The 12,799-nt window shown below is 37.3% G+C and overlaps 1 protein-coding gene across 3 annotated transcripts in view; it reads right to left on the minus strand.

The window, feature by feature from the left end:
• Positions 1-12,799, minus strand: part of ZFPM2 (zinc finger protein, FOG family member 2) — a 482,004-nt gene that overhangs the window by 157,924 nt on the left and 311,281 nt on the right. For all 3 annotated transcript variants that reach the window (XM_047783432.1, XM_047783429.1, XM_047783430.1), the window contains one exon: positions 7,699-7,810. In XM_047783432.1, the coding sequence (XP_047639388.1) occupies positions 7,699-7,810 (112 nt within the window). The remainder of the gene's footprint in view (positions 1-7,698; positions 7,811-12,799) is intronic.

A 12,799-nucleotide genomic window follows, 5' to 3' on the forward strand; every position in this document is an offset into this window, starting at 1 on the left:
AACTCACAGTGATGTTGATACAAAATCAAATGTATTTTCTCCATTAAATAGCATACATTAAATAATAACTCAGGACATAAGCTGTGCAGAACAACCAGATCCAGACTGAAAAGACATCGGTAAATCACTAACATAATTGTCAAAACAGTAAATGCATAGTAAAAAAATGGAAACGGCAGAAGGCCCGATATTTGCTGAAGTTGCTGTCATTCTGCAATTTGCAACAGACAGCTCCATTGTAAATAACATATTCACTGGTGGGGTCATTTGTCTTGACCTTAAGAACCCCTCAGAAATGACAATTTGAATCAAAAAGATGATTTTCTAAAGCAGCCATTTTTACAACCGCTGATTCCTAGAACAGGCATAATAAATTGTTCACTCCTCAAAACATCTCTCATTCTTATAAAATATAACCAGAAAAAGACTCAGATGTTCATGAAACATGTTGGGTTTTCGGCATCGCGTTATCCTGTGGTGCTCTGCAATCAATTACTGTTATACCACCATCATTAATAATTTTCTTAATGAAAATGATTCTGTTGATCTCCGCTGTATTTTAATTATCAGAGTTAAGCATAATTACACTGCAGCTCTGAGCTGGCATGTGGACTCCTTTAGGGCGCAATTTTGTTTTAACACACTGATAATGTAATTTTACATTGTGTCAGTTTGTTTGGTTATTATCCAGTTGTACAATTCCACTGTATTCCTGATAACAGATAATAACCTTAGTACCTCCTATATCCTGAAGTCATTTAAAAAGCAATATTGGAATTCTGCAACTAGCTAACTTAATCGCCTTATGATTTTATAATTCCCGCTGCTAAATATTTGGTTCAGGCACCCACCCTCTTTTAAGACTACTATAAAACCAGACAACAGTTATACATTTTCTGTGAATTACAGAATGGTTAAATAAACACTTAAAGATGAGCACACTTTTTTTCTTTTTAAATTACTTTCTTATTTACATAGTATGAGGTTGTTTAAGTAAAGTTTCATATTAACTTGTAGACTGGTTCGGAAAATTGGCTGCCATGTTAGACAAGACTGTTGTTTCAAAATTCTAGGAACATGCAACAGATCTTCTATTTTAAAGTGGAAAGTAGTCCAGACTTCAGCAAAGGTCTTTATAATGAACGACCTTTGTTTTAAAAAGTTGATCAATTTGGTCAGTGTGCAAAAAGTTGCTTACCCAGGTTAGGTTGTATTAGAATTATTGTTGTTATTTCAACAATACCTAATATAGGACCTAGTACACAGTCAATAAGGGCTTAAAAGAATTAATTGCATGGTTACATTTATGCGAATAAGCAAAATCTGAACTTTGATGATGGTCAAAGAGTGACCTGGAGACTGGTCTTTTACATGACTTTAAATTGCTCTTGGGAATTCCCATCATAGCAGAAATGAATCTGACTAGTATCTATGAAGACGCAGGTTTGATCCCTGGCCTCATTCAGTGGGTTAAGGAGCCACTGTTGCCATGAGCTGTGGTATAGGTCGAAGACCCAGCTTGGATCTGGCATTGCTGTGACTATGGCCAGTGGCCACAGCTCCAATTGGATCCCTAACCTGGGAACCTCCATATGTTGTGCGTGCGTGCAGCCCTAAAAAGACCAAAAAAAAAAAAGTTGCTATGTTCTTCAAAGCAACATAGAAATTAGCGGAACTACTGTCACTGCTATTTTAATTCTGGAACACTTTTTGCTTAAAAAACAAACCACAATATGAGAAAAAAAAAACCCTGATAAATATGTATGTAAATTTGCAAAAAAAGACCAATAACCTATAATCTTCTCCTAGTAAACGGTATCTTAAAAACTCTAATTGCATAACTGGGAACTGAGGTCCACACACTCAAGATTAATCCCACTTTCATCACGTAAGAGCTATGTATATATGTATCCTTCAGTTATTTACTTAACTTATAAAAACTTGAGTTTACCCATCTGTAAAGTGGGAATCATTTTGTTTACATCATGATTTTGTTGTAATGGTAAACCAGAAAATGTGTGTAAAGCATTTAAAACAATGCCTGGCATGGAATAAGTGCTTAATAAATGAATGGCTGCTATTACTAGTTTTAACATTATTATCATCATTACCATCTTTACACTAGTATTTGAAATATGACTTTCATCAAAAATATCATGTGCCCAAGGGGAAAAAAAAAACATCTTCAGGCAAAGGCTTCAGGCCTCTGATTCTGTAATGCAGTTCTGTGTAGATACTGTGGATTCATAGGGACTGAATGGGACTTAGGGAATTCTTGGCTATAAATCTGGTATCAGGAGTTCCTGTCGTGGCTCAGTGGTTAACGAATCTGACTAGGAACCATGAGGTTGCGGGTTCGATCCCTGCCATTGCTCAGTGGGTTAAGGATCTGGCGTTTCCATGAGCTGTGGTGTAGGTTGCAGATGTGGCTCAGATCCTGCGTTGCTGTGGCTCTGGCGTAGGCCAGCAGCTACAGCTCTGATTAGATCCCTAGCCTGGGAACCTCCATAGCCACGGGAGCAGCCCTAGAAAAGGTAGAAAGACGAAAAAAAAAAAAAATCTGGTATCAGATGATCATGGTTTCTCACATACTTGCTTGATACTAACATGGAGGCCTGGCTTCATTTCCTCTGGATCTTTCCTGACATATAACCAAAAGGGCAAACTGGACTGAGTATAAGATCACCAGCAATATATGTATAATAACATAGGTAGCCATGGATACAGGTGTTTCTGCTCAAGAATCCTCCGAGATGGCCACTGCTCTTTCATTTAAAGAGGAAAAGTGATTTGCTCAAGGTTCCATTTGAGCAACAGTTTTTTTCTTTTATGTAAAGAGAACTCTTCTGTGGTTGAAGTGAGAGTGAGAGCTAGCTGATACTTTTTCACTCTTTGACGGACAATGTTTATTCTCTTCATCTAGGTACCTGAGGATGTGGCTGCTCTGAAATAAGATTCCACAGAAAAGCAAATAATTTAATTACACTTCCTCTGAAGTGAACTGAATGAACAAAGCCGCATGGAAGATGCTAAAGGTTTAATTTTGAATGCTCAAAAACATGAAACTTGAAGTAACCTGCTTACTTTTCACAAATGAGAAAAGTCACCTTTCTGTGCAAACACTATAAAGCATATGAAGGTATGTAGAAAAGAAAAGAAAAGTTGATTTCCAAAGCTTGACAGGCATTCATGGATTTTAGGAGTAAGTGGGCAGGCTTCTGGTCACCCTCCTCTCCAGCAGCTTCCCTTTAACTTCAGCATGGTGCTTTTTAGTACTTTTCCATTGGAGATAAGTAAATTAGAATTATCTGGAGTCTGCTGAGAATAATGGCAAAAACCAGACAACCCAACAAGTCTGGTCCATCAATGTCTGGATGAGCTAATTACTTTCTGGAATGACAGCGGATAGTTGAGGCAGGAAAAAAACTACATCAGATTATAATATTAATGCCAAATACCATAGTTTTTTCACTTAGATAACTAACACAGGATGACGGCAGCCTGTCAAATAGCACTGAGTGATATAATTTTATAATAATTATTTGATGGACACCCTGGAAATGAAAATTTTATAATTATATTTAATTTTACTACTAGCCCACATTCAATAATATTCAAAAAGTAAGTATATCTCTCAAATGGTAACAGCTACACACTAAGTTGGCCTCTCTTCTGTGCCCTAAGAAAATATTAATAAAAATTTCACAGTCAAGTCATTTAAAATATGCTACACATATGCATTTTATATTCCATTTGTAAATAGGTATTCTCAGATAGCCACTTCCAATAAAAGTGCTCTTGGCAAAGAAGTTTAGGTTCCTAGGGAGAAAACAAAATAACGCAATGCAATTTTGGCATGAGAAATTTATTTTTCATCTTCAATGACAGCTTTTTAGCCATTAGGAGCAATGTGTTGTATCTGGGTGCATGGGTATTCAGCCATCAAGTAACCATTCTTTTGTGAATGGAAGCAGCACTTTAGTTTCATTTGGGGAGCTACTTCTCCTCTGTCTCCAGGGGGTTAGGTCTACTCTACAGATGATTCTAGTTTGTAAGGAAGAGTCACAGTGATTAACAGGGTCAGGGATTGGTATGTGATGTGACCCCAACAAAACCAAGAAAAACTCTCTCTTTACTAGGATGGTTCTGCTTGTAGAATAAGTCTAGAGCCCCCCCCACCTATTGATGAGAACGTATCTGACAATGAATGCGCAAAAGAAAGAGGCAGAAGAAGAGAGAGTTTGGAGACAAGGTTTGAACAATGGAATGAAACTGATTCTGAAGTTTAGAATATCCTTGGATTCTCAGTTACACAAACAGATGAATCCCCCTACCCTCAATACACACACACACACACACACACTTTCGACTTTTTGTTTTTGCATAAGTCAATTTCATTGTGACTTTTCTCATTTGAAAACCAAAAACCTCTGACTAACAAATAACATACATATTATGAAAATGCCTCACATATCACGGACGTTCAAGCCAATGTGCACTTGTTCAATCTAAATCACCAAACCCTTGCAACTACAAAACTCTTTTGCTGTGAGAAGGCTTATTATACCTGCCATCTGTGAAGACAGAAGGTGTCAGAGTCCATGGGATCCCTGCAGGAGTGATTCTCAGGGTCATATTTTCCATGATATGAACAATCCCTCATATAATTCCAGAATATTGAGGTATTCACAGAACGCTTAATGGACTATTAAGGGCAATCTGAATACTAGGGATTGGCATCAGGCCTCTGAAGCCCATCTAGGAGATCAGAGTGGTCTACTACAGAGTTTTCCCAAAGTGCATTACCCAGAACACGAATTCCAACATTTCAATGGATGTCCATTGGGAAAAAATATGCATGTCACATAGTCAAATGAGTTACACAGGTTTTTGTTTTGTTTTACTATGGGAATTCTCAGATCATTAATACCATCAGGCCTTGTGAGTTTTCAAGGGGGGGCAAAATAGGCAATATTTGGCCCTGAGGCATTTTCTTTCATCTGAGAGTTTTGTGAAAATGCACCTTGGGAAGTGCACATTGCTATCATACTCTGTGATTTCTCAGCAGAAATGCCTGAGTGGGCTTAGCGAATATACTCATCATGTAATAATGTCAAGGGGAAATGTAGGGTCACGCAGTGCAGAGAATATAGGATTTGGAATTATCAGAACCAGAATTCAAATTTGGCTCCTTTGTTAGTTCTCCATGATCAAAGACAACCACACTATCGCTCTAAGTCACACACAATGTCAGGTTGTATAAAATGAGAAACACATCACTCATCTCATCAAACTGTTTGAAAATTTCAGAAATAACTTATTCTAATATGTATAATTCAGACTTCAGTTAGACAGATGTGTGCTTAAATCCCATTTTAAACACTTAGTAGCTATGTGACCATGGCAAATTACTTCATCTACCTATGTCTCAAATTCACTTTTTGTAAAATGGGATAAAGATGTTAATTACCTACTAGAATGTATTAAATGAAATAATGCATATACAGTATTTACTGCAGTCCTTGTTATTTGAACTGCAATACCATCTGTTCTTACAGGTTGGACAATATTGATTTACCTTTTGTAGGTTAAAAACTACTAAATAACAGGAATTCATATAGTTCATCATCATATCATACGTTTCTATTACAGTTTCTGTAACCATTCATCATTTGTTTAATTGGTCAACAAATAATTTTTTACCTCATGCTCTTTCTGTACAGGCAGCATGCCAGATCAAGGATAAAAAGGGCACTAAGAAATAATCCTTGCCCTCAGTATATACTGCTTAATATACTGAGTAGATTGGAAAGGCAAGCAATAATAGCTAACTTTTTCCTTACTCTGTCCTCAAACACATAAAATGATGATCATAAAATGAGGCGAAAGAGCAATGAGACAAGTGCCTAGAAACTGGTAAGAGAGGGACAAGCAGAATATTCAGGGGTGCTTAATAAAGGGTGGCAGTTATTAACCACATACAAAGCTAACACACAGTTGGGCTCAATGCATGCTTTATGAGTTAATTAATAAGCTTATACAAATTACTCCAAACTGTTTATTGCCAAGCAGCTTAAGGTATATCTAATTGTAATGCAAACACATAAACATTTTCTGATTAAGGTACTCCACTGAACATAGAGTTACAATCTTGTTATAGCTTTTTTTCCTTATGTAACTAACAATCATCTCTTCTAAAAGAATGCTTGATTTAAAGATGCAACCGATTTGGATTATGAGAGGAGAACAGCTATTCTCCTGGTTTCTCCATATTATATGGTCATCACAGAGATAAGGTATTATACAACAAAAATTTATTCCCAATCATCCATCCTACACTCCAAGCCATCTTTTGTATTTTTTTGCGTTCTTAATGTGGGCACTGGTAAATTGATTCACTATAATATTGCTTTCCATTTTGATAGAACATACTGACATATCCTGGGAAAACCTCACTTTCCTTCCAGCTAAAAGCTCCCACAAGCATACCACAGGTATGTGGGGTTAGAAAATGAGTGGGTATGGGACCAGCAATTACAGAAGGAAAAGGAATATAATCAGATCCTGGTGTGCAGATTGTTTTTTTAGCTTGCAAATTCCCTCTTTCCGGTGTTTCAACTTTCAAAGGCTTATGGTAGTTGAAAGGCAATCCTCTTATAAGTGTACAAATTGTAATGATTATAGGAACAAGTTGTAATTGTTTCTAGCAAGTTTTTAAGAGTCTTTGATGTTATGATTAGTGTTTTATATGTTAATATATTGATAGGGGTGCTTATTTGCTTGTTCCCTTGTATGCTTTTATGGTTTCTAGGTTCAATGTGCAAATACATCTTTGATCTCAGTAGGTCTATTTGGTTAAAAAAGAAAGCTAGAAGAAATTAAACATGAGAAGCAGCACAAGGTTTTGCAATATTTACGAAGAAGCGAGATTAGGGATTTCACTGTAAAAGTACACAGCCAGGGCCCAGAACTTGAATATGGAGAAAAATGCCACAAACCACACCACACATGAGGATGGGACTGTGTTTGGGGGAGCCTGTCCCATGATGTGTGTCACGGAGCGGTGGCTCCTTTGTAGCCAGGGTGTAGCTGTATGATGCAGGCTAGGTTGATGTCACACTGAGCAAATCAAAGGCAAAACTCTGCAAGCCACCATTTCCTCTCTCCCATTTGCCTCCTGCCCTTCAGAAATCACCATGGGGAGGAATTCTCAATCTTTGCAGTGGCCTCCTTTTCAGCTATCCTCTCATCATGTGTGATTTCAAGAAACCGGCTGGAATGCAGTGCCTCCTGGAGCATGCACCTTGACACGAATTACAGAATTTTGAAAGGAATTTACTTTTTGATGGATAATGCCTAAGAGAAGAATCTGGGATTTCATCAAACCCACTATCAATAAAGCTAACAGCACGGAAGGTACTACTCAAGACACTCAAAACTGCGGTGAGGTGATTGTGTATAGCAGCACTAAGTAATTAATGGTATAATACCTTTTGTTTTATGCTGCATGGGAAAAAAAAAAAAAAAGAATACCCAGTAGGCTTTACTGAAGATACAAGTTATGGAGATCCATAAGGGAAAAAGGAAGAGAGAGGATCAAATTTTACGTTGTACTCTCATTCCAGCTCATCTGGTGCTGTTTTGCAACTCTCAGGTTTCAATACATCCAAAGAGAGAGGGAAATAATCTTGCACTTACCTTTGCTGTACACAATGCAGTTGTTTTTGTTGTCTTCCACTCCTTGCCAAGTCACATCCAGTAGCCACTTGGGACCAGCAGTCAGCACCATCGGGACCTGAGCCTTTGTCTTCTGTAGAAAGAATGATAACAAACAGATGCCATTTGCTTTCGTTGATTAAAAACTTGAATAACAACTGTACTAATCATTCTATTTTTCCAAACAACGAAATCTCCCAAACCATAATCCAAGTCCTTATTCCCCAGTCTCATGATATCTTTTTAAGATGACAGAAGCTGTAAAGCTTTACTGCTTTCCCTAATCTGAATGGTAGAATTATTATCAAGAATTTTTTTTTCCTAAATGATACTGGATCAGATCTCCAAGATGAGACAGATCTCTTGTGGCTCTGAATTATAAAGAGAATGCAGATGACTTTCATTGCAAAGAGCAGAGTGTTTAGAAGTGAACTTTAGACACATTGTACTTTACTATCAACAGGATCTCACTGTTTCCTGAAACAGACAGGAAAGAATTTAAAGAATCAGGATCCATTTCAAAGCTCTATCCTGAGCAACATTTGTATCTGAGTAGGAATTTATTCTGAATGAATAAAGAAATCCACCCAACGCCTTCTTCCAAGTATGGATATGTAGTCTGACTGAAACTGAAATAATATTGATGCTAATGACTCACCACACACTGTCTCTCAAGACTATAAAAGAGGAATCGGGAATAAATTCAGATGCAGAGCAACTAAAGCATGGCATCCTTTGCTCTGAGAAGCACAGAAGCAGGGAGACAAGTGCTCTAGTTCTAACAAAATACTGGCAGTGCCCATATTCAATATAAAGCTCAAAAGGTTTATCATTTTAGGCTGTTTGGCACCCACATTATTTGTCTTTAATTCTGTTAAACATGGTAGGAAATAAACGGGGGAGGGAGGCAAAACACATAAGCCTTAGCAAGACTGGTGTCTCCCAAGGAGTCAGAGTGCACTGGCATTCAGGCATTTATCATATCATTCACCAGCCCATGTTCTGTATATCAACTATCATGAAACCACAAAACAGAGTACAATACCGGGAGTCTCAAGGTAATTTCTGAACTGAATTTTCACCTAGATATGATCCTGCCAAAGAGATCTCAGCCCATTCTGGGACTTTCCCACATGTTAAGCGCTATCACAAATTTCCCAAATTGGCATTAGCAAGTATTCATTGAGGAATTCTATGTAATCTGGCCATTTCAAATCTCTCAGGAATCCATAAACCCCACTTCACCAGGCAAATGGAAACAGTGGTAGTTCATGAGACACAGATCTATTGATACTGCAAAGCCATATTAAAAACCATGCATAAATAAATGCTAACCCAATTTTGACATACCAATTATACTGAAATAGGTAAAACTAACATAAAATATACTATTTAATGGAAAAATCAACTGTGATAGACAAAATAAAACAGACGTCTGGAAAAAAATACCTCAAGTATTAAAACAGAGGAGGTGGTAAAGCAGATCAATTGTAAGAAATACTAGCATCCTGATATTTCTTACTCACGCTTTGATTCATTTTAAAGTCTTTAATTTTTCAACTACGTGTCTTAATATTTGGAAAGTAAAACCATGAAAAATATTTATCTGAAAGCCCTGTGGGGGGAAACACAAAGTAATTTTATATATTTAAAAAAAACCAATCTAGGTAAAACGTTATCAAGCTATCCCTCTGGTTATTAGTCTAAGTTATGATTTTAATTTGTTTTTTCATTTTCAAAACAGAATCTGAAAACATGGCAGCTTCTTCAATCCGAAATGATAGTGACCCACATCCAATTAAATAACAGGGCTGAACTGTGCATATTTCAGCTCCTTTCACTACTGAAGACACAGGTAAGTCCACACATCAGGGTCAGTGGGTTTTCAAGCAGAACAAGTCACAGGAGAGGCTCCACCATTTCCATAAACCTGCATACAGGGGATTTAGTGATGTTATTTGTAACATCTGCTCTCATCTGATCTTAAACAAGAGACTTCACCAACAGGCACCTACAGCTTCATTTCTACTGTATCCTCTTATTTCCTGGGAAAAGAGATAGGTTTTAAATTATTTAATCGTTATACTCCACAGTCCTTAAAGCCACCTGGGTTCCTACACGATAAATCAGCGTTTACAATTTTCCATAGATGATATGAAAAATATATATTGATCACAAATTCTTTAGGGAATCTTACTGTAAAGTTAACCAATTGATTTGCAAATACCACACTCTTCCATTCATTTCGCAGAGGAACCTACAGACTCAATCTCATGCTTGGGGTTAGGAATATAAGGAGATCTTTTTCAATAAAGGCTACAGATATATTTTTTAAAAAGTTTAAGACTCACAGACATAGAGAACAAATTTGTGGATGCTAAGTGGGTGAGGGATAGGGAAAAGTGGTGAATCGGGAGTTTGGGATTAGCAGATGCTAACTATTCTATTATCTATAGAGTGGATAAACGAGGTCCTATTATATAGCACAGGGAACGACAGTCAATATCCTGTGATAAACCATAATAGGAAAGAATATGAAAACGACTGTATATGCATACATGTCTGTGTATAACTGACTCACTTTGCTGTACAGTAGAAACTAAAGCACATTGTAAATCAACTATATTTCAATAAAATATTTTTTTTTTCTTTTTAGGGCCACACCTGCAGCATATGGAGGCTTCCAGACTAGGGGGCAAATTGGAGCTACAGCTGCTGGCCTATGCCCACAGCCACAGCCATAGCAATGCCAGATCTGAGCCACATCTGTGACCTACACCACAGCTCACATGGCAATGCCAGATCCTTAACCCACTGAGCAAGGCCAGGGATTGAATCCATATCCTCATGGATACTAGTCAGGTTTGTTACTGCTGAGCCATGACAGGAACTCCCAATAGAATGATTTTTTTTTTTTAAAAAAAGGAAGCAGTAATTTTAAAAATTTACTATAATGAGAAAAAGTAGCAGAGTAGGGAATGAAAAGTCATGTGTAAATTGTTTAAGGGTCCATACTGGGCAGGAGATAAACTCCTGTTCCCTGGATTCTAGGAAGGTATCATGGAGGAGGTGATATTTGGGCAGAATTTAAAAGTTAAATAGAAAGAATTTGCAATCTCTGGTAATGGCCTGGGCAAAGAGTATATAAGAGTGGTATGTACAGGAAATAGTGACTAGTTCTGGGATTCTTTGGTTTAAGCTCTTCAAGTCTTTAATGCTGTCTTAATATATAGAAAGTACTGCATAACAGTTACCTGTCATCATTAGAATCTGCACTGATACTATTATTATCATTATTGATAAGTGGAAGGGACATAAGAGCATATGTTTCTAAAAGAGCAGGCTAGAAGCAGATTTTGAAAGACCTTCTTATATCAAGCAAAACCTTGTGTGCTTAAACTTCGAAGCCGAAGGAAGACAGCAAAGATGTGAAGCAGGAAGAATAAGGCTACGACTATTGCTGCTGCTTGTGTAAAATCCCTTATTTATTTAGTCGTCATATGTATTTTCAGACAAAGACATTATAACTCTAAGATTAAATAATTTCTTTAAAGTCAAACAGCTGGCAGAATGCAGAGCCCATGTTTTTATTTAGCTTTGTTTCCAAACACTACCAGTCCAAAAGTGACCAACTGTTTTCCCGAGACTAAAGGGTTTCTTCCCAGGATGCCGGACATCCAGTGCTAAAACTGGAAAATCCTGGGTAAACTCAAAAGACTTTTCCACCCCTACACTCCTACTAAAAATATATATATATTAATGGTTTACATATATTGAATACTTGCTAAATGTCGGGTGTTAGACTTTTCTCTTGAATTATCTTTTTTTATTTTTACAACTCTAGGAATCAGGTATAACATTTTCTCCATTTTGAATGTAAGCAAACTAAAATGTAGAGAATTTGATTTTGTGGCACGAATAAAAATATTTATTTACTATCTTTCTTTAATGGTAAGTTAGGAATTATACCTTTTAAATTTCTGGCAAACATTTATTATGCCTAGGCATAGATAGAACCAGACTTTCCAAAAAACTGAATTGAAAGTTTCTTTGACTTTTGAGTCAATAAGGCAAAAGCGAAAAGGTAGCAGAGACCCAGAGAAAGCTATATCCAAGCTGTAAAGAATAAGTGGATAAAAAAAAAAAATCTCAAGGGACCAGTTATTACAGTTTTGAGGAGGTAAGTCAATTTCTTTCTGAAGAAGTCAAACTTTTGTGGAGATTGACTGCCTTCAAAGAAGATTACCAAGTGTGAGAAGGAAGGAGTTAGCTAGGATTATGTGAAATCTACACTCCAGCAAAATCCATGAATAGAAAATAACAATAATATCCACACTGATCATTAGGTTTACTTTCCCATGTCTCTCTCTATCATAAGGATTCATACAAGTCTGGGAAGTTGAGAGCAGGAAGCAGCGTTAGAGTGCAGTGAGTTTAATTCCCTCATTTCACAAATGAAGAAAGTAAGGACAAGATGTTTTAGCATCCTAAGAGGTAGGACACAGTGGGTACAACATGTTGGGGAAAGAGAATGAATATAAAAGGTGTGACAGGCAGAAAAATCGATCCACCCAAAATATCTGCACCCTAATCCCTTGGAACTTGTTATTTTACTTGGCAAAAAGGATTTTAAGAACATGATTAAGGTTTAGGGCCATGGCACAGTGCGAGGACCTTAGATTATCCATATGGGACCAATATAAACACATGTTTCAAAAAACATGAAGGGAAAAAATTCTCTTGTGGTACAGTGGGTTAAGGGGCCACTGTTGCCACTCCTGTGGTTTGGATAGCTGCTATGGTACAGGTTCGATCCTTGATCTGGGAACTTTTACATGCCGTGGGCGCAGCCAAAATAAAGAAATGAATACGAGTAGAAGGGAAGGGCAAAACAGTATGTCAAAGAGATTTAACACGAAAAGGATTCCACCTACCTCTGCTGCCTTTGAAGACGGCACTCTAAAGCCATGAACCGAGTGCGGTGCTGTCTAGACACTGGAGTGGGCTTCAGTTATAGAGAGTAAGGAAAACAGGGATTTCAGTTCCTTGCAACCTCAAGGAACTGAATTCTGCCAAGAACCCA

Source organism: Phacochoerus africanus, chromosome 6 (genome assembly GCF_016906955.1).
Source record: "Phacochoerus africanus isolate WHEZ1 chromosome 6, ROS_Pafr_v1, whole genome shotgun sequence".
In the NCBI taxonomy this organism is placed as follows: Eukaryota; Metazoa; Chordata; class Mammalia; order Artiodactyla; family Suidae; genus Phacochoerus; species Phacochoerus africanus.